Here is a 20,458-nt window from a genome sequence, read left to right as displayed (position 1 = left end):
CCTGAATCTTGGGTCTCCAGACTCCCCATCTCATCAACTATTCATTTTGGTCTGTGCTGTATGAACTCCTTACTGGATTTTTTTAAATGAATGTTAATCACAGGGCTTAGCTTGCATTTCCCTTGTGGCAATAGCAGTTGGGTTACTCTTAAATGCCTTACTTAAGTTGCTGAAAGAATGAACCTACCGTTTTGCATTAATATGTTAATGTGAGAGGCTTCTACCTAATAAATCAGCCTAAATTTAGGTGCTTAAATGTCTTTACATTGTAGATGTTTGTGACATATGCAGAGTCCATAAGTGCCTAAGCACAGGGGATGATGTTTATATATCTGTGCTTTTTCTTCTATCAGTGATCTGAAGATAAAGGTTGGGGACAAGCACATCAGAGCTCACAAATTTGTGTTGGCAGCCCGCAGTGAGACTTGGAGTCTAGCCAACCTAGCGTCAACTGAGGAACTGGATTTGTCAGGTTAGTTGCTGCTTGTCGGTGATGCTTTGAATGTCTTTGGAACAACTAATGAGAGGGCCCTTTGGGAAAAGGTTACATCTCATCATTCAGAGTACTACGGACTACAGAGTTTTTTTTCCATTAATTATGAAGCTTGGACTGTTTCTGTAACATAGTAACAGGTTTGCAAATTTAATGTTAGCTAAATCAGTAACCCACCCTTTCCATTTTAATAATGTTGAAGGTAAATGTGGTGTGGTTCACTCAGTTCCTTAATAGGGAATTAAACATGGTGTAAAAAACGAAGCTTTCTGAAAGAGCCAGATAACTCCTTTGCTTAAAGTCTTGTTCTATGAATCTAGCCTGCTTGATGTCTTTGAGAAAATGTGCCCTGGCACATGATCTTTAGAGACCTATGGTCAAATAGCTTACCCAGGCTGCAAAACCAACTCCTACCGTTGAACCCGAATGGCTTGTCAATTTTCTCCGAGAAGCACTCTCTCTAGTTCTGTTCAAAAGGGAGTAATCACAAATTGCTATTCACAAGAACATTTCTGAGTTTAATGCTGGATATAGCAGGCTTTTCATTTCAGGTGCTCGTACAGTGATGGGTACTATTGATAATCACTCTGAGAAAGTGGACATTGAAAACTTGCTCCTCTGTTCGCTTTACTATCTGAAGAGCTAATATTGATCAAGTTTTTTTAGTTGTTTCATCATAACACTAGAAACTTGTTTGACTGCCTTTGTGCTGCTCAGTGACAGTGTTGCATGCAACCACTTCTCAGCAACACTAGTACAATCAGGCTTTCTTAAATGTAGCTTTTTCATGATGAAAAGTGCTCCATATTCAATGCTGGGCTGAGTAAGTAGGTTTCTTAACTTCTAGCTTACTAGCTAGATGAAAACTTTGATTAAACTCTGTAGAGGACAGAAACTTAAGGGAAGGTTGGACAGTATCCATTTCAAAAAGTGCATGAGTTGATGTGACTAGAATGATACCACATCTATTGAACTAGTCTTATCTGGTAAAGCTAGTATCTTGGTTCAGGGATTGTACATAGTTCCTGTGTTCTGTTGGCATGGTGATCCCTGCTGGCTGGCTAGAAAAGTTTGTGCACCTCTTAACAGGGTGACTTGGCCTCAACCTGATTTAATGGAGGAAACGATAATTTTTATGCTTTGAGGAGGAGCAACTTGCAGATGGAGAGGGATGGAAAATTTTTAAAATATGGCCTGTCAGCCTGCGAGACTAAACTTCCAGCACTGCTATGAAAGCCTTTGATTAATCATGCATCCTAGACACAAGCTACACTTTGGGAAGAAGCAAGCCATAGCAAATCATCATCTTTGCAGAAGCTTCGCTTCAGAGAAGTTCCCACACCTTCCTGCCATCCAAACAGCCCAAGAAATAGGTTAGATATATTACCTAAACTGCTCTCCATGCCAGTTACTGTACCTCTGGTTGTGATAACCTTTAGTGCTAGCATTACAACGCTCCTGATACCAAGTGTTAGGATAACTTGCATTAACACTTTTATTGGGAAATCCTGAATTTAGTCAGACTAAGGAATAGCAGTTTTATATCCTCATTTCAAGACTTGTACCATACAAATACTGAATATCCAGTTATCTTTAACACTCAAGTTGGGACTGTGTAGTAAAAAGAAGCATTTCCCTCTAGACAGAGTAATCTTTCTTAAAACTGTTCTGTGTCAATTGTACATAGTCCTAATAAGCATCATGACCATTTCACCGGAAGCTGGATCAGCTACTGTATCTGTTAGTCTTTGAGAGTGAGACAGACAGACAGACTGCACCCAACTATTAGATTTGAGACTAGTTTCACGTGCACATCACATTTGAGCCTATTGGCTCAATTTCATAAAAGCCTCATGTACTTGACCAAATAGTACAGTTCAATAGTCCATATGGTAAATATTTGTAAATATTGTTTAGGTTTCCCTCCTTTTGGAATAGGAGACGTGAAATGACTGTCCAAACTGAAGAGCTGTATAAAACTTACTCTCTAGCTGCTTGCAACATTATAGCTGTGTTGGTCCCAGGATGTTAGATACAAGGTAGGTGAAGTAAAATCTTTTCATGGACTAGCTTCTGTTGATGAGGTGAGAAGCTTTAGAGCATACACAGAGCTCTGTGTATGCTCTGAAGCTTCTCACCTCATCAACAGAAGCTAGTCCATGAAAAGCTATTACCTCATTCACCTTGTGTCTTCAGCTACTTTAAAGTAGCTTGACCTGTTCTGCTTGAGATGTTTACCTTACTGTGCTGGCACAGGGTGCTGTTGCTTAGAGAATCCTGTACCAGGTGGTGTCTGGAAGAATAGTTTAATGCATGGCCTGTAAATAGTACTTGGGTCTACAGGATACATCTATTTAAAACATCCTAACAGTGAATGGAAGCTAAGGATCTGGGATTCCCCTGCTTATGTCCAAACCTGATTTTAAAATATTTGCTTATTTCAACACAGAAGCACTCTTAAGTGTCTTGTCTAAGTCTCTTTTTTAATTTTTTAAAAAAAAGCCACTCAGTTGATAGAATATTGCTACTGGTATCTTTATTGCTCCAGTTGTGAGGGTATGCATGTTACTATTCATCAAACTCCTGTGTAAACATCTTGTTATCAGGAGCAAGTTTAAACCTAGTTTAGACAGCTCCATATTAAACTCTTCAGAATTGCTAGTGATTTGCAGAGTTTCAAGAACTGATACCTCTGTTCTCTTGTGGCAATGGGTTTCATATACTGAAGTATAAACTGTAAAAATTCTGCAGAGTTAAGAAATCAAGAGTTTTCTGCTAATCTAACCATTTGAAGTTAACTTAAAATAACTTGCCTTTCTTTATCACCTTTCCTAGGGACAGATCCCCAACAGCATTGCAAACTAGATAGAAGAACAGCTGGAGCCACCTCTGGGTGGTAAAAAGCAACTATTAATAGCATGCAGCAACACTATATAGCACAGTATAGGGCAGGAAGAGTAACTTATACAAGTGAAAACAGCTAGCGGATGAGCGGGAGGCTTAAGTTGGCATAAAGTAATTATCCATGTTGGAATTTGACTAGGACATCAGGGCTAATATCCCCTTTTAGACAAGAGATGTTGACTCTTGTGTGCAGTGAGGTCAACCACTGTCTTAATATGGTAACTTAATATTGAGTTGGGTCAGTACTAAGGAAGGAAATGGGCCACCTTCTGACTTGCAAGAACACTGCTTGCAGCACCATGGGTTTTCTTTGGTCGTCGTCGTCAGTCATCAAGTGATCTATTCCCTGTTGCTTAGTCCCAGCTTCTGTCACCTTAACAGTCAAATATGACGGACAGAGGTCTGGAGGATGTTGTACTGGTGAGTGCAAATAATGAGTTTAAAAGATTTTCTACAGAGAAATATTTTATTACATTCTTTTGCTAGGAGTTAAAGTACAAGCATAAGTGTGAGAGATTAACCTATAGGAAACATCTGAACTGGTTCAAACAGGTTCAAAGTAGGTGATTGGTTACTGAACCATCATTTTAGGTTAGTGTTTGAACTGGAACCAAACTGTAGAGTTAAGAAATATTGATTCCAACCAGAATTGAATCAAATTTAACCATTTGACTCCTTCATTCCAACTACAATTTTATTTTAGTACACTTGGTGGCTTTCTTAGGAGAACAGTAAGTGTCACAAACATCTATGGTGTTAATGAAGTTCCCAATTACCCAGTATGTGCACTATTTATTTTGTGCTGGGCCATAAAGCCCAGTTTGCAAAACTACATATTTCAGGGGGTGGGAACTAGCTGGATTTTGGTATACTTAGTGTGAATTTCAAGCACTGTATGTTCATCTTAACAGCGGGTAATGGACAGCAGGGTCCAGAAGGAGCATCCCCCATGTAACTGACCTGCTTTTTCCCTGCTTAGTTGGAGGTCTAAGATGTCTGTGTCCTTCTAGAAACAATGGATTTGGTTGGTTAAAATTACAGCTATTTCAATTGAACTACAAATATTTGAGACTAAAGTAGCTGGATTTTTCACCTTGTCACTCTTTTCACCAGATGCAGAACCTGAGGTGACCATGGCAATGCTGCGATGGATCTACACAGATGAGCTAGAACTGAGAGAAGATGATGTGTTCTTGACAGAACTGATGAAATTAGCTAATCGGTTTCAACTACAACTCCTCAGGGAAAGGCAAGTTGCAGTGAATATGTTCAAGCTTCTAGAGTGTTGTGGCTGGGCTCTAATTAGCCAGGCTCTTGGAAATCTGCTATTTGTGCTAATGTAAATAGCTGTTAACTAATGGATTTGAGTTTAAGATGTAAGAGATGTTACTATTTTAAAACTTATATTTAATCTTTAATTCTAGAACAAGAATTTCAGGTCATCATAAGCAGAAAAATCAAGCTTTGTCCTTGCACTGTTACATAAGCCATTCTCTTGTGTAGTTCACTCTTTAATCCTGTATATCCCCTAAACTCACCAATTACCCATAAGCCCATACCCCAATGTGACATGACTAGAAAACCCAAGTGAGTGGTACCTTTTGAGTTAGTTTCCTTTCCTGAAATTATTTTTCGTATAACAAAGAATCTGTTACAGTATTGACAAGAAATGGCTTTTGAGTTACTAGAAATAAGCTTCAGTCTTGAGCTTTTTTCCCCACACTGTTAGTGACTGGCTAAAATGAAAATGTAACCTTATCCATAATTGCAATAAATCTTTAACATATTGGATATTTTACATGCCAAGTTTTGGCCATCCTCTTAATTATAAATAGCTTCAGATTTTTAAAAGTAAAAAGAATATTGCTAAATGACATGCTTGGAGGATGGAGAATAAGAGGGAGGCAGGGCAAAATGACCACAGGGATTAATGTTCCTCACCCACTCTTCTAAAGGAGGGAGAGATGAAATGACTCTGAAGGTCAGTAAATAAAGCATCCTTTTACTCTGGGTTTCTGTCAGTTATTGCTCAAATGGCCTCTCAATTTCTTCCTTTTTTTTTACCTGCCAGCAGGTGTTGGCAGCATTAAGTAAGGCTCTTAGCATAGCGTGAACACTTTTTCCTGGAAAACAGATCAGTCTCAGTCCACAGGAACCAACTTCCCTGATCTAACTCCCAAGTCATATATCCTGTCAGTTCACAAACTGTTGTTTGTACCTAGTAATCTTCCATTGCCTTTGGCCCTGTTACTGAGGAGTGCCTTAAATCGAGCACTTTTTTCTTCATTAGGCCTAACAAAATGTCTAATTTTGGCTTGTAATCTTTATTGTAGTTGGGTTTTCTTTTTCATAGTACTAAAAAAAATCCAGTATACTAACGACCATTATTCAGTGTCTTACTACAGCCTTAGCAGAAATGCAGGTACTTTCTGGTGTCTTCTAACACACTTCCTCATTTTGCTAGTTAAGCTTCCAGTAATTGATGGGAGGAAATGGTATAGCCATTAGAGGTGTGTCCAAAATAACTACATCCCGTGACCATATGAAAGCTACTTTCAGTCTCTTTGACTTGTACAACATGCTATTTTGTAAGTTTGTAGACTTGGCAAAAATGAGTGTTCGTACACCCAAAGAGTGTGACAGGAATGACTGCTCCCCAAGGATAAAAGTCTCCACTTTGCTGTCTTCCACACAAATATCTGCATTTTAGAGTTCCTTTAACAGTGTTCATTCTTAAGCATGAAAGCTGGACCAGCTCCACTGGGTGTCAGACTTGGTGATAGGTTTCAGAGTTGTAGCTGTGCGAGTCTGTATTGACAGAATGAGGAGTACTTGTGGCACCTTAGAATAACAAATTTATTTTGAGGGTTTTAGCCCACAAACTTGGTGACGTGAGACTGTTGCAACTATTATCATTACAGTAGCAAATGTATTTCAGCTTACTTCAGTAAGGTGTCTTCCCTTACTTGGGAGGAATAGCTCAGTGGTTTGAGCATTGGCTTCCTAAACCTAGGGTTGTGAGTTCAGTCCTTGAGGGGGCCACTTAGGGATCTGGGGCAAAAATCTGTGTGGGGATTGGTTCTGGTTTGAGCAGGGGGTTGGACTAGATGACCTTCTAAGGTCCCTTCCAACTCTGATATTCTATAACATGCTGCTCTCTCCAGAGTGGTGTGAAATACACTCTTACAGGAGTCTTTAGATGGGTCAGTTTTATAAAGCCGTTTCTGGTGAAGCTTTTCTAAGAAGACAATTGTATAATAAGCACTTGCATAGTACTGGTGAACATGACATTGCTTCACCACTGTTAGCATTCAGATGTTCCTGTAGCTGAATGACCAGCTTTTATTGGAAATGGGAATCTGACCTTTCTTTCCTGAAAACTGATCCAAACTCCCCTTCTTTCTTCATTCTGGCAGGTGTGAAAAAGGAGTCATGTCACTAGTAAATGTCAGGAACTGCATTCGTTTCTATCAGACTGCGGAGGAGCTAAATGCTAGCACTTTATTGAACTATTGTGCTGAAATAATAGCTAGTCATTGGGTAAGTACTGTAATAGAAGGGGCATGGGAAAGAGTAGCCTGCAGGCTGAAACTTGGAAAAGATTTAAACTTTTAGATTTTAGTGTTCAATTGTATTGATACGTAGCACTTTCAAACTTCAGAATAGCATTAAATGCTAGTACTGTGTCTTAATGGATCTAAACCCACACTGTTTTAAGACTTGCTTTTCTGTCCCAGAAGAGTGCCTGTTCCCTCACATCCAGTGCCTTCCTGGAACAGGCATACTTTGTGGGGAAGAAAGGGAAGAGAAGAGATGGGACCTTCTTCATGCCTTTGTTTTTCAACCTATCTTTTTCCCTGAAAGCTTGCCCATTTGTAGAAAGCAACTCAAACCATTCTTTAAATTTTTCATTTTCCTGTGTCTGTTTCCTTTTGGGATCAAAAGTGCCAAAACACTGAAACTGATTTATGGCAAGAAGTTAACTATTGAATCTTGCTGGAAAGCCATTTCAGTTTTCAGCCAAGTTTAATGGGTCCCACTAGTTCAGACAGCTATCAGTATTGCTAATTTTGAACAGTCTGAAGTTTGTCCATCACTGGACTGTGGACAGTTGGGGATTCTTGCTTTTACACAAACAGATTTCCCTTCTTAAAATTGCCATCAGAAGTAGTAGCGAAGCCATAAAAAGCTACTTACTTAGCTTCCAATTTCTTTTCCAACACAAGAGTAATGGGAAATCTTGCATTTTTGATATCCAAACTTTTTTCTTTCCAAGGGCAGGTCATGAAACTTTGTCTAGGCAAGTGATAAAGGATTGTTCGTAACTCGGAGTCATTTTGCTAACAGCAGGCTCCTATATTTTGGATTTATAAGACTTGCACTGAATGTTACTGTAATTCTAGAAATCAGATTCATTTGGATTTTATCTTCTGTCCAAAAATACCATCAATGGTGTCTACTTTTTTTGGCAGAAGATTATCTTCACTACATGAGATGCTGAAGGCTTTTGTGTTTAATCACGCAGTGCGGCTGTTGGCAGCATTTATGGGCTAGAAACAATAAAGAGGAACTCTTGATACCTACTGTCATCTGAACTTCAGGGAGGCTCTTGATTCATCCTAGAACATACTGGGCAGCTCACTATTACTTTCCAAAAGTGAACTGTTCACCTTTACTTTCAAGTAAATAGACTTGCTCATAAATCCTGAGGACAGGATCCAAACCTCTCCATGAAAGCCATCATTCTTTATTGTCCAAATGGACCTGTCTTTAGAATAGTCCCAGTTACTAGAAAGACCCTTCTGGTATTACAGTATTTAGAGTTTGGGGTATATGCTTTCTCCAAATATTAAATAACAAATATCACTCCTTTTCTGTATCTTCTTTAAAACACTCATTGCTTCTACAATTGTGGGAGTATTTGGGAAGTGTTAAGTATCGAACTGTGCTGTACTAGACAGGTGTGCAAAGGCTGTTTTAAGCAGACCAACTTGGAGGAAGGTCTCTAACAACTGTAAAACTCTCTCACTAGTTCAATCTGTAATACCTTTTGGTATGTCCTTTTTTATGAAGTGCCCTTTATCTCTCCTGAGGAGGAGGATGTAAAAATGCATTTTTTGGGCTGCCTTTTGTAAATATGAAAATTTAAGCAATTTTGATTTGAGCTAATAGTTGAAATTTACCACTGGATGGAAGAAATCTGCTAGGACAGTTCCTGTGGGCCCTTTGTACATGTCTTGCACATGTCCAAAGCAGAGCCAGATGGAGCCTTTGAATCCATTATCTTAAATGTTCCATACTGCAACATTACTTCACTGAAGGGCAAACAACCAAAACTCCACTTGATAAGAACAAGAAGTACAAGTATTGATATGGAAACATGCCAATTTCTTAGATTTCTTCTTGTTACTCACAGGATGACTTGCGGAAAGAAGACTTCAGCAGTATGAGTGCTCAGCTATTGTATAAAATGTTCAAATCCAAGACTGAATATCCTTTGCATAAAGCTATTAAAGTGGAGAGAGAAGATGTTGTTTTCCTGTATCTTATTGAAATGGATTCACAGGTATGTTGAGCTTTACTGTATCTGAGTGAACTAGACACATTTTTCTTTACTTTGATGTTAGGTATGTGTTTGGCACTTTAACTGTCAATTTGACTTACTCAATAGGCTGACAAACGTAGGGCTGGAGAGTGACATACTGTGAAGGAAATCAGAAGTTAAAGAAAAGGAACATATTGAGACTTTTAGAAAGTACATAATGTTTAGCTACCTCTCAAAAGGTACTGAATTCACTAGTTAATGTTTGCAAAGTGTTGTATAAAAATGTATTAATAGGAATGAGAATGATGGAGTATAGCTTGTCTGGTATGATTCAAGCATTTCAGCTGCAGTTATTGAAATTACATCCATGGACAAAACTAGTATAAATCCAGTACCATTCAATATCCTTTACACAGTAATATAACTTGTATTTTTCTTGCCATTAGGACTGTGTGTGGTGGTGATGTCACCTTTTTTAGTTAACTGCTCGCTCAGTTGCTTTCTATTGTACTTTCGCCACATTCTTTGAAACAACTACATCTGAAGAAATAACATACTAAGTCTCTCTCTCTTTTTTGAAGTTACAAAAAACAGTAGTTTCCTTATCTGATTCAAATTGAATATAAATGTATGACTTGAGAGATGTTGAAAATCTATTTCGGTATCTCTCCTTACACAACTCTGACCAGTAGAGAATCCCTGATAGACAGAGTCTGCCTTCTCAAAAACATTGAAGACCAAATTTCCCAACTAATTCATTGTTTCAAAACAAACTTCAGGATCAGCTTTCCAATTAGAGAACTTGCTCTCGGATGTATTTGAATTTAGTCTCAAGATATAGTCCCTTTGTTTACTCTGTATGTAAGACAAGTCTCTAAAGAGATTTAATTAGCTATAGTAGTACCATTGAAACTTTCCTTTAATAGTAGGTCATAGTTAACCAATATGCAACTTTAAGTTGCATATTGGTTGAGTGCTCACTTGCATATATTTGTCAGCCCACTAAATTGTGGTCTCTTTTGGGGTAGCTGCCTGGGAAGCTCAATGAACTGGATCACAATGGAGACCTTGCTTTAGATTTAGCCCTCTCTCGAAGATTGGAAAGTATTGCAACAACACTAGTCAATTACAAAGCTGATGTGGATATGGTGGACAAGAGAGGCTGGAGTCTGTTACACAAAGCCATCCAAAGAGGTAAGGATATTGAATACAAATGTTACCATTACAGTATAGAATAACTTGCTTTTTGCAACTTTTTCCAGTAGTAAGTATATCCTAATCTTCTGCTAATGACTCAATGTTAGTTTCAAAAATTCCTTGGCAAAAGGAGACTGAAACCTCAGGTTTAGTTTTATCTAAATATATTAACATGAATAGAAATGACAGCATTAAGCTTCGTGAAAAGGTTTCTTTTTGGAGGTAAATGCTAGCTTGCTGAGTTGGCAACCGAAATGGAACTGCTAGTTTCTCTCATATGAACTACTTCAGTGTTGTCCTAGTCCAAGGTGAATAAATTATTTTGGGGGGAGGAGATTGAGAACATGGATGTTTGAATACTAGTTCCATTTAACGGAGTGACACTGAGTACCTAGTAAGTCGCTTAGACTGGCTAAAACCTCAGTAGCTCATACAGATATATAGAAGAGGGTGAGAAGAGAATTGCTCTTCCCTCTCTTTCCTTCAGGATTGCAAGGTGTGTAGTAGCTATTTCTACGGTAGTGAGTGAGTTAATAGGGAGAGAAGTTTCTCACCCTTCCTGCAGACAGTAGTCCTCCTCCCTATCAGCTGGTCGGAGGAAGACCCTATCTTTTATGACAGTCAATGGAGAAAAGTCAGTCACTTACACAGTCATCTACCTACCAAGTTCCAGTGGGCAATAAAACATTTATTGGTACTTAAGTCAGTGACTGTACTTGGAAACTCTTGAGCTGCTATCAACACAAGAGAAGAAGGAAAGCAGATACATATGAGATTCACTGACCCCAATAGGAAATGGTTGCCATGGCAGTAATGCTCAGGAGGCTTAAGAACTGAGAAACACCTTCTTGCCTTACCAGATAGAGCTGCATGAGTCTCTGGTATAAACCCTAGTGGCCTCACTGTATGTTTAGCCTTTTCTTGTAGGCATTATTTCTTTGCTCTTACTGGCTGCAGTAGAAGGGTGCTGTTGCTGCTTGCACGCACACTTCATGAACAATAAATTAATGCTTCTCAGAGGGATGTTTCTCAGTATTCATACAAACAGCTTATTTACATCTGAAGTAGTTTAGGAGCTCAAAATGCCAAGCAAACTTCCTTCGTTAGCCTCAGGTTAATTGCAGGTAGTCACACTAACTACACCAGTAGGGTACAGGCTGGGAGGGGGGCAGGCAAAATCCTAGGAAATACTAAGCATGACTTCCACTGCCAAGGCTGCACCTTCTAGTAGCTGGCTCTACATGTGGGAAGGTTGCATTTAATAAAACCATGGAAACCTTGCAGAAGGGTAACCCAGAAGGGCTTCACCACTGTCAAACTTCTTAATTTTACTATTGATGTTTAAGGGCTTAAGTTGTATTTTCTTGTCAGTTACTTTGAAACTCATCTTTCAAATCTTGCCAGTAACTGCATCTTGGTACTTGATGCAATCAAGTAGTTACTGTTTTATTTGTATTACTATAGCACCCTGTCTGACATCTCAGTTGTATTCTGGGGAGGCAGAATGTAGAGTCAAACCAATTACCTGATTTTACAGTACTTCCAGAATCAGCTTAATTTCTCCTGACTGAGGGAAGTTCTCCATATTCCTGAAATTACAATTTTTTTAATGGGACTCTAACTATAGAGAGAGCATACAAAGCTGCATGCTGATAATGAATGTATGATTCACTGCCATATCAAAACTGTTACTGTGAACTGGGAGGCCTTCTAATTTTTTCCTCTGCAGTCTCAAAGGTTGCACTTCCAAAGACAAGTAACTCATGGAAGTTAATTCTTGTACTTAACCAGGCATGGTAGGGGAAGGAGGGATGACTTGAAGGCACTGGACTGGGACGTAGCATTTATGAGTCAATTCCCAGGTCTCCCACAAATAGTCTGATTTGTAGAAAGTTACTTAATCTTGCTGTAAAATGGGGATAATACTACTCCTTTTTTCTGGCTTGTCTGGGTAGATTTTAGAGCCTTTGAGGGGCAGGAAATGTCTCTTAAAATGTTGATGTACAGTACCTACCATGATAGACCCTGATTTCTGTAGGCACTTTACAGTGTATCTTCTAAAACATAACTAGAGCAATGGCTTAAGTTCCACATACTCAGCCTCCTTGTTTAGTAACATGATGATGGTTACGACCCCTGACATCTGTTGATGTCATCCAGGCTGATAGCTTCTGAACTAGAGGGAAGTTTGACAGATACAGCCTCTGTCATACAGACTTACTCTGAAAAGCTTAAGAATAGCTAGAATGAGACTTTCCTACTACCTTTATATAACCAGCTTTAACTTGTGTAAACAAGCTTCTATCTGTTGCTGTTGTCCTATGACTCCATAACGGATCTAGTCCCATAGCAGGACAACAGGGAGGACCACCCTTTTCTCTAGCTGAAAAGCTACAGTTTTGGCCTAGGGACTAAGGAACTCAATCCAGTATGCTTCAAAACATTTTGGCCGAGTACTTCCATCCTAGCTCAAACAGAGTTTTTAGTTAGCCAGTGTTTGCTATTTAAAGCTTTTCTAAGGAAGCCTGTTAATAAGGGGCAAATGTATCTTTTGGAGGGGCTAGCCTGACATAAGCTTTATGGTGTACATTGTAGCTGTTGGCTTCTAGCAGGGAGGAACTTAATATCTAGAAACACTTGTATAAGAATACATTTCATGATGCCTATGGAGCTAATGTGGATCACAATCTACTGAAAATAGCTTATGTAGAGCATATAACAAATCTTAATCAGATGTGTAATCTCTTCCTTTTGCACATCCCAAAAGGAGATAAGTTTTCTGCCAATTTTCTCATTAAAAATGGTGCCCGTGTGAATGCTGCTACACTGGGAGACCAGGAGACTCCTTTACACCTTGTTGCATCGTACAGCCCCAAGAAGCACTTGCCAGACGTGATGTCAGAGATGGCACAGATTGCAGAGTCCCTCTTACAGGCTGGAGCCAATCCAAACATGCAAGACTGCAAAGGAAGGTGAATATGTTGGTTACCAAACCTAGACACTGCTACCACTTCTATCTAATCAAGGTGCTGCAACTTACTCAGAAGTCTCTGTACCTTCATGGGAATAGACAAAGATAACTCAAACCAAAAAAATCAAGCTAGATTATTTCAATGGGAGACTTGCAAATACCTTCATCTTACTTGCAGACAGTGATATTTTAGTAAATGGCATTCTTCTGTCGGGCATTAGTGAACTGAAGACAATACCTTGGAAGTAAGGTGAAGGAGGGAAGCAGCTGGTGAAATACATGGAGAACAATTGTACACTTTACTGATCAGCAGTATATAGTTAAGCAATGGAAATAAGAGGTGAGACAACACAGCAAACAGTTGTCCCAAAAGTTGTTGGGATCCCCTGGACAGCAAGCTAAGATGACAAATACAGTTTTTGCTGGGTACTCTAAGCACAGCCATACTTTTGAGTCCCATATACAAAAACACTTTAAAACTTTCGTTGTATCACTGTTTTTTGGTAGAGTAACAAATATCATATCGAAGAACAGTAGTAGGCTGTGGAATGTGCAAGACTGCTAGATCTGAGTACTGGGAAATGGACTAAAGGTAACAGTCGGAAGTACCCAGATTTACCACTAGGAGAAGTTAAATCTTTAGGGTACTGCGTAAGATTTACCTCAAGCTAAACTGCTCAGGTCTCCACCAATCCAAAAAAGCTTCTGGTGTCCCTATTTATTTATTTATTTTTTTTTCTGTCGAGACAGATTTGTACTTGGCCTTTGACTTTGCTCCTCTACCACCTGCCCACTGACTTTCAAAGTCTGACCTGAGTCTGAACTTGTATAGGAGTATGAAATGAAATCTTGATGTCAGAAAAATGTCTTTCACCAGCTTGCAACTACTTGCTAATTGTAATTGACTCTCTCTGCAGGACCCCATTACATGCATCAATTGTTGTTAGGAATGATCCTGTTTTCAGTCAGCTTCTCCAGTGCAAACAGTAAGTCTTTTTTTTTTTTTTTTTTTTTTTTTTTTAATTTGAATAGGATATTCCAAACCACATCATACAGTGGAGAGGAATGTATAGCTGTAAGCTAGTTTTTCTTGTTAAACAATAGTCCTAGCCACTCAGCATTCCTCAGCTACTAGATTCTGTGGATGCAAACTTGCGTAAGTCTGCATGAGGTAGTGTGACCTATATCACCTTGGTTCTATTTCTGGCTTTGCTGCTGGGTGATCTTGGGCAAGTTGCTTCACCCTTTTTTGCCTCCATATCTCCCAGCTGTAAAAATGGGGATATTGTTAGTGACCTCATTTTGGAAAGCATTATGGAGGTCTACTGATGAAGAGCTATGTAAGTGCTAGCTATTGCATACAGAGTTTCAAGTGGAAACTTGTGTTGCTGAGGAAGCTGGTCTTCTGGCTTGGTATAGATGAGGCAAAAGAGCTCTTTTCCCCCCCCCCCCCATGCTACCCTACTTTTCAAGGAAGTGAAGTGCACAGCAGTATCTTTGGGGGTAGGTAAAATAAAGCAGTACTATGAACTAGAATTGCAAGATGGATGAACAATTATCAGGCTCTTGAAATAGCTAGTCTGAAATCTTTCTTAGGTCCAGTTCAACTCCATGGGGAGTGAATCCCATTAACCTCCTGGGGAGATGAATAGGGCACTTAAGATGCCTTAGGGAGAGCAATCCCTTTGTGCGTGCTCTAGCTAAAATGTATATGTACACCTGTATAGAATTTACAACTGAGTGTTTTTTTTTTTTTTTTTTTTTTTTTTTTTTTTTTTTAGTGCTATATCTCCAATAGAAACCTACCTCTTAAGAGACTATCTTAGAGTGGTCATAAGACAGACTTCACTATAGCCTCAGTTTTCTTCCCTAGTGCAGTTTAACTTCACCATTGGGTTTAAAGGCCTATAAATACAGATCTAAGCAATAGTAGTCTTAGTAAGACCTTAGCAGTTGAGTTTATAGAACTATGTAATGATAATACTTTTTAATGGAGTCTTGCTTATCAGCTTCTTGGAAGGGGTTCCTTGGTGCAGGATTTTTTAAGAGGTACAAATAAGGGGCTATCTAAAAATGTAACTTTTTTTTATTTGTTAGATTAGACTTGGAATTGAAGGATCATGAGGGAAGCACAGCTCTGTGGCTTGCAGTTCAGTATATCCAAGTGTCTTCTGACCTGTCCATAAACCCTTTTGATGATGTACCTGTTGTAAATGGAACCTCCTTTGATGAGAATAGCTTTGCAGCAAGGCTAATCCAGCGAGGCAGCAATACAGATGCACCTGACACAGTAACAGGTAAAATAGAGGTTTGTATTGATACTTAGGCAAAAGGCTTGCATGACAAGGTCACAAATATAGAAACTGGCATAAAAGCTCATTTTAATAACACTATGGCCCTTCTGGGTCAGATCAAAGGTCCATCTAGCCCACTATCCTGTCTTCTGACAATGGCCATTGCCAGGTGCCCCAGAAGGAATGAACACAATGGGTAATCAAGTGACTCCTCCCGTTGTTCATTCCCAGGTTCTGGCGAACAGAGGCTAGGGACACCATTCCTGGGTAATAGCCATTGATGGACCTATCCTCCATGAATTTATCTATGGCATCTTGCTTCAAAGCAAGGGGAGTGGGGTGGTTTGTGTGGTGGTCTTGTTTTTTGTGTGTTTTCTTTTTTTACTGAGGTCTGTACTGCCACTAGTCCTATTTTTGTTACCTTAATAGGATAGACTTGGTCTGAAAGTGCCTCTGAACCCTACTATATGTTGTCTAGCACTCTGACTCATAGCTGCACATGTAAGCTAAAATAACTTAAAACATAAGTGGCTAAATGAATTCCTTTCAAAATTTTATATATCTTCTCCCTGATGAGAATTACAGATGCTGTCACGGGGAGGTGAGGGAGGCTTATAGAATGGGTGGAAAATCCTGAGACTTTCTGTGAAGTCAAGACTATTCCATGCTGTTCAAGTCCTGGAGTTGTCCTCCCTTCCTTTCCAAAATGTGTAGCGTATTCTGTGGTGACAGCTTGAAAACAGAAATGTAATGTTGAAGGGGCTGATCAGACATGCCTATCCTTCAATAAGTAGCATCTCTGCTACTGGTCTTTTGAGTTGTAAATCTCATGAGGAGGGATACTAGGGATGTTTCAAATTACAATAAATCAGTGGATAGTACTTTAACTCTGCATGCACTTTCGTATTACCTTTTTAGGAAACTGCTTATTGCAGAGAGCAGCTGGAGCAGGAAATGAGGCAGCTGCTCTCTTCCTGGCAACCCATGGGGCAAAAGTGAACCATAGAAACAAATGGGTAAGAAAAGTTAAGTGAGTCTGTGTCCTGTCCCCTCCCACCCCCATTGATGAAAATCTGGAATGCTAGAGTGGTGATGACATATTATGGTGTATAGACAATTGTACTCTGTTCCCATGGCATTGCATCCTGCAGTGATGTGTTAACACTTCTCTCCCAGTAATGCCTGTCATTAGTCCATGTTTAGAGATGCTGAAATTCAGTTAAAAATAGGCTAGTTGAGCATAGTGTTTACTAGTACATAATAAACAAAAGCAGTCTTGGAAGCTGCTATACACTACTCTAATTGGGAGGGCTTCCTGTTTTTAGCTGTTGGTTTCAGAATGCCTGAACTCTTAACTTCTTCTTCGAGTGATTGCTCATATCCATTCCAGTTAGGTGTGCGTGCCACGCGTGCACTCTCGTCTGAAGATTTTTGCCCTAGCAACTCCGGTGGGTCAGCAGGGTTGCCCCCTGGACTGGCATCGCCATGGTGCCGGATATATACCCCTGCTGACCCAACCGCTCCTCAGTTCCTTCTTACCGCCCATGTTGGTTGTTGGAACAGTGGAGCGCAGCTTAGCTGTCCTCCACTTCCCTAGCTTCTCCTTGTTCATTTGAATCTTGTTGTATATAGTTGACTTAGTCTATAGTGTAATTAGGTTTATAGTTATTAGATAGTGTAGCGGGGCTTGGGCATTAGCCCTTCCCCGGTGCCGGGGCCCATGCCCGGTTCACTGGGGTTTAAACCATGCTCGGCCTGTAAAAAGCCGATGCCCATGAGCGATCCCCACGACTCTTGCCTAAAGTCGGAGATGTGCGATTCCTCGAGGAAAAGTGCCGCATTTGCAAGGCCTTTAAGCCGCAGACAAAAAAGGAGAGGGACTTTCGCTTGAAGTCTCCTTATGGAGTCAGCCCTGAACCCAAACCCCCCCCCCCCCCCCCCCCCCCCCCCCCCCCCCCCCCCCCCCGTCCTCGGCACCGAGCGCTGACAGCGCTCCTCCGGCACCGGACCACGCCAGCTCCGCCAAGACACTTCGGCACCGGCCTTCTCCAGCACAGGGACCTGATCGGAGGCTCTCATCTTCCTCCACACCTTCGACGCAGACTTGTTTAGATCGCCCGACACCTACTCCTGCTGCAGCACCGACGACTGTGGTACCGTCGACTCCAGTCCCGCGAGGGCCGTTGAGTCAGGTCCTTGAGAGCTCCCTGCCGAGGCCTGTGGTTGAGCTCAAGGTCCCCTCCACACCAGAGACATTCTCCTCAGCCAGGGACCTTATCGCGATGACTGAGTCTGCCCTGCCTCAACCACCGGTGCATGTTCTGCATTCCAGAGGCAAGCCAGCCGCTATGAGACCTCCTTCACTGGAATCGGCAAGCCGGCACCGATCTCGATCCGGGTCCTGGCACCACTCGCAGTCCCATGGAAGGTCCTGATCTAGACACCGCTCACAGTCCCGGCACCGCTCACCTAGCTGGTACCGGTCGTACTCGCGGCACATATCCACCTCTCGTCCTGCCCAGTACTCTCGGTACCGCTCCGGCTCTAGGCACTGCTTCCAGCACCCAGACTCTCGTAGCCGGTCCCGCCGCAGACATTCGAGGTCCAGGTCGACCTCCCGGCACCGCACTGGTTGCAGGTCCCGGTCTCAGTCTCGGCACCAATATGATTCCCGATACCAATCCCTGACACCGAGGAGATCTCCAGCGACGAGAGCGAAGGACTCATACCAGCCTCGCTCGGCTCCTCGATGGCCGTCCCAACACCCGTCCGTGTCTTCTCAGGCGGATAGTGCATATGCCCCAGACACGGACGTGCCTGCTGCATTATTCCATGAGCCCCAGCCTCAAGATCATGGACCGCAGCAGTGGGGTTTCTGAACACCTTGGGCGTACCATCAGGCCCAAGGCTCTCACCCAGGTCCATCATGCTCGGCCACTTCAGAACACAGGGTGCCGGAAGCCACAATCACCCGCCCTCCTCCTCCTCCTCCTACAGAGGAAGGGTTGACCCAGCCTCAGGACTCCAAGCTCCCCAGGGAGACAGAAAGTATCCACCAGGCAGAGCCCTCATCAGACCCGCTTGTTCCAGGTCTCTCCTCTTCATCCTCCCTGACAAGGCTGTAGCTGGAACCTCATCAATCAGCCCTCCACCAATTGACCTCAGGGCCCACCAGGACCTCCTCAGGCGTGTTGCACAAAATATGAACTTGCAGGCTGAGGAGGTCCCGGAGGTACAGGACCCACTGGTAGACATATTATCATCAGATGCCCCCACTAGAGTGGCTCTTCCCTTCATTAAGACCATACAGGCCAATGCCACTACGATCTGGCAATCTCCAGCCTCTGTCCCACCTGCTGCGTGAAGTGTAGAGTGTAAATACATGGTGCCCTCCAAGGGCTATGAATATCTCTATGTCCACCCTCCTCCTTGCTCCCTTGTTGTCCAGTCCATTAACGAGAGGGAGCACCATGGCCAGCAGGCTCGAGCCCCTAAATCAAAGGATGTGAGACGCATGGACTTGCTAGGGCACAAAGTCTATTCCGCAGGGGCACTCCAACTGCGTGTGTCGAATCAGCAAGCCCTCCTTAGCTGCTATAGTTATAACACCTGGGCGGCAGTGGACAAATTGAAGGAGTTGCTTCCACAGGACGCACGACAGGAATTCTCGGCAATCCTCGATGAAGGAAAGAAGGTGGCAAGAACTTCCCTCCAGGATTCCCTGGATGCCGTGGAGTCAGCCGCCAGGACTCTGGCCTCTGGTGTGGCTATGCACTGTATCTCATGGCTGCAGGTCTCCGGCCTCTCCTCAGAGCTCCAACACACTATCCAGGATCTTCCATTTGAGGGCCAAGGGCTGTTCTTGGATACAACTGACCCTAGGCTGCAGAGCTTAAAAGACAACAGGGTCATTATGGGCTTGTTAGGTATGCACACGCCGGAGACTCGGCGCAGGCCCTTCCGGCCCCAATCTCACAGCCCTTACCCTCAGCCCCGGCAGAGGCAAGATTTCACCAGATGGCGAGGCAGAACTGGTCGCTGAAGGCAATCGGGCAACCCAGGGGGCCAAAACCAAAGCTCCTCGAAGCCTTCCTTTTGAAGGTGCACCTGAGGGCGTTGTACCAGTTTCTTTAAAGGATCCATCCCCTCTTTTTTTCCCAACAGTCTTTCCTTTTTCCTCCCTGCTTGGTCCCAGCTAACGTCAGATTGCTGGGTCTTATGCACACTGGAATTTGGATACCACCTCCAATTTATTTCAACCCCCCCTTCCACTCCCCTCCCTCGTCCCTCTTCAGGGACCCCTCTTACGAGCAACTCTTCATGCAGGAGGTGCAAACGTTCCTCGCCAAAGGAGCCATAGAGGAGGTACCGGAGCACGAGCGGGGCAAGGGGTTTTACTCCCACTACTTCCTAATCCCGAAGGCAAAGGGAGGTCTCAGACCTATCCTCGATCTGCAGGAACTCAACAGATACATGATAAAGTTGAAGTTCCGTATGGTATCCCTGGGGACAATTATCCCATCGCTGGATCTTGGAGACTGGTATGCCGCCACTGACATGAAAGATGCCTACTTCCACATAGCCATCTTCCCACCTCACAAGAGGTTCCTCCGGTTCATGGCCAACCACCAGCATTTTCAGTCCACAGTCCTCCCATTCGGCCTCTCTACAGCCCCAAGAGTATTCACCAAATGTATGGCTGTAGTCGCCGCCCACCTCCGCCGCAGTCTGATACACGTGTTTCCGTATCTAGACTGGCTCATCCGAGGGACCTCCAGTGCGCTAGTCCTCAGTCACGTCCGCATTGCCAAGGACCTTTTCCTACATCTAGGTCTAATGATCAATGCAGAAAAATCGACTGATCCGCACTCAGAGGATAGAATTTATTGGCACCACCCTGGACTCCACTCTTGCCAGAGCCTGTCTACCACTGCCACGATTCCAGACTATGGTAGCCATCATCCAGAGGCTGCGAGTGGTGCCGTTTACTTCGGTACGCACTTGCCTCACTCTTCTGGGCCACATGGCGGCCTGTACGTTCGTAACAAAATACG

The 20,458-nt window shown here is 42.4% G+C and overlaps 1 protein-coding gene across 2 annotated transcripts in view; it reads left to right on the top strand.

Annotated features, from left to right (window-relative positions):
- The window catches only part of ANKFY1 (ankyrin repeat and FYVE domain containing 1), a 58,478-nt gene that overhangs the window by 12,892 nt on the left and 25,128 nt on the right, over nucleotides 1-20,458 (top strand). For both annotated transcript variants that reach the window (XM_050929530.1, XM_050929531.1), the window contains exons 3-11: nucleotides 354-472; nucleotides 4,511-4,646; nucleotides 6,814-6,937; nucleotides 8,814-8,963; nucleotides 9,971-10,136; nucleotides 12,907-13,111; nucleotides 14,028-14,096; nucleotides 15,208-15,407; nucleotides 16,323-16,420. In XM_050929530.1, the coding sequence (XP_050785487.1) occupies nucleotides 354-472; nucleotides 4,511-4,646; nucleotides 6,814-6,937; nucleotides 8,814-8,963; nucleotides 9,971-10,136; nucleotides 12,907-13,111; nucleotides 14,028-14,096; nucleotides 15,208-15,407; nucleotides 16,323-16,420 (1,267 nt within the window). The remainder of the gene's footprint in view (nucleotides 1-353; nucleotides 473-4,510; nucleotides 4,647-6,813; nucleotides 6,938-8,813; nucleotides 8,964-9,970; nucleotides 10,137-12,906; nucleotides 13,112-14,027; nucleotides 14,097-15,207; nucleotides 15,408-16,322; nucleotides 16,421-20,458) is intronic.

This window comes from Gopherus flavomarginatus, chromosome 19 (genome assembly GCF_025201925.1).
Source record: "Gopherus flavomarginatus isolate rGopFla2 chromosome 19, rGopFla2.mat.asm, whole genome shotgun sequence".
NCBI classification, from domain to species: Eukaryota; Metazoa; Chordata; order Testudines; family Testudinidae; genus Gopherus; species Gopherus flavomarginatus.
This window is presented reverse-complemented; position numbering and strand designations above follow the sequence as displayed.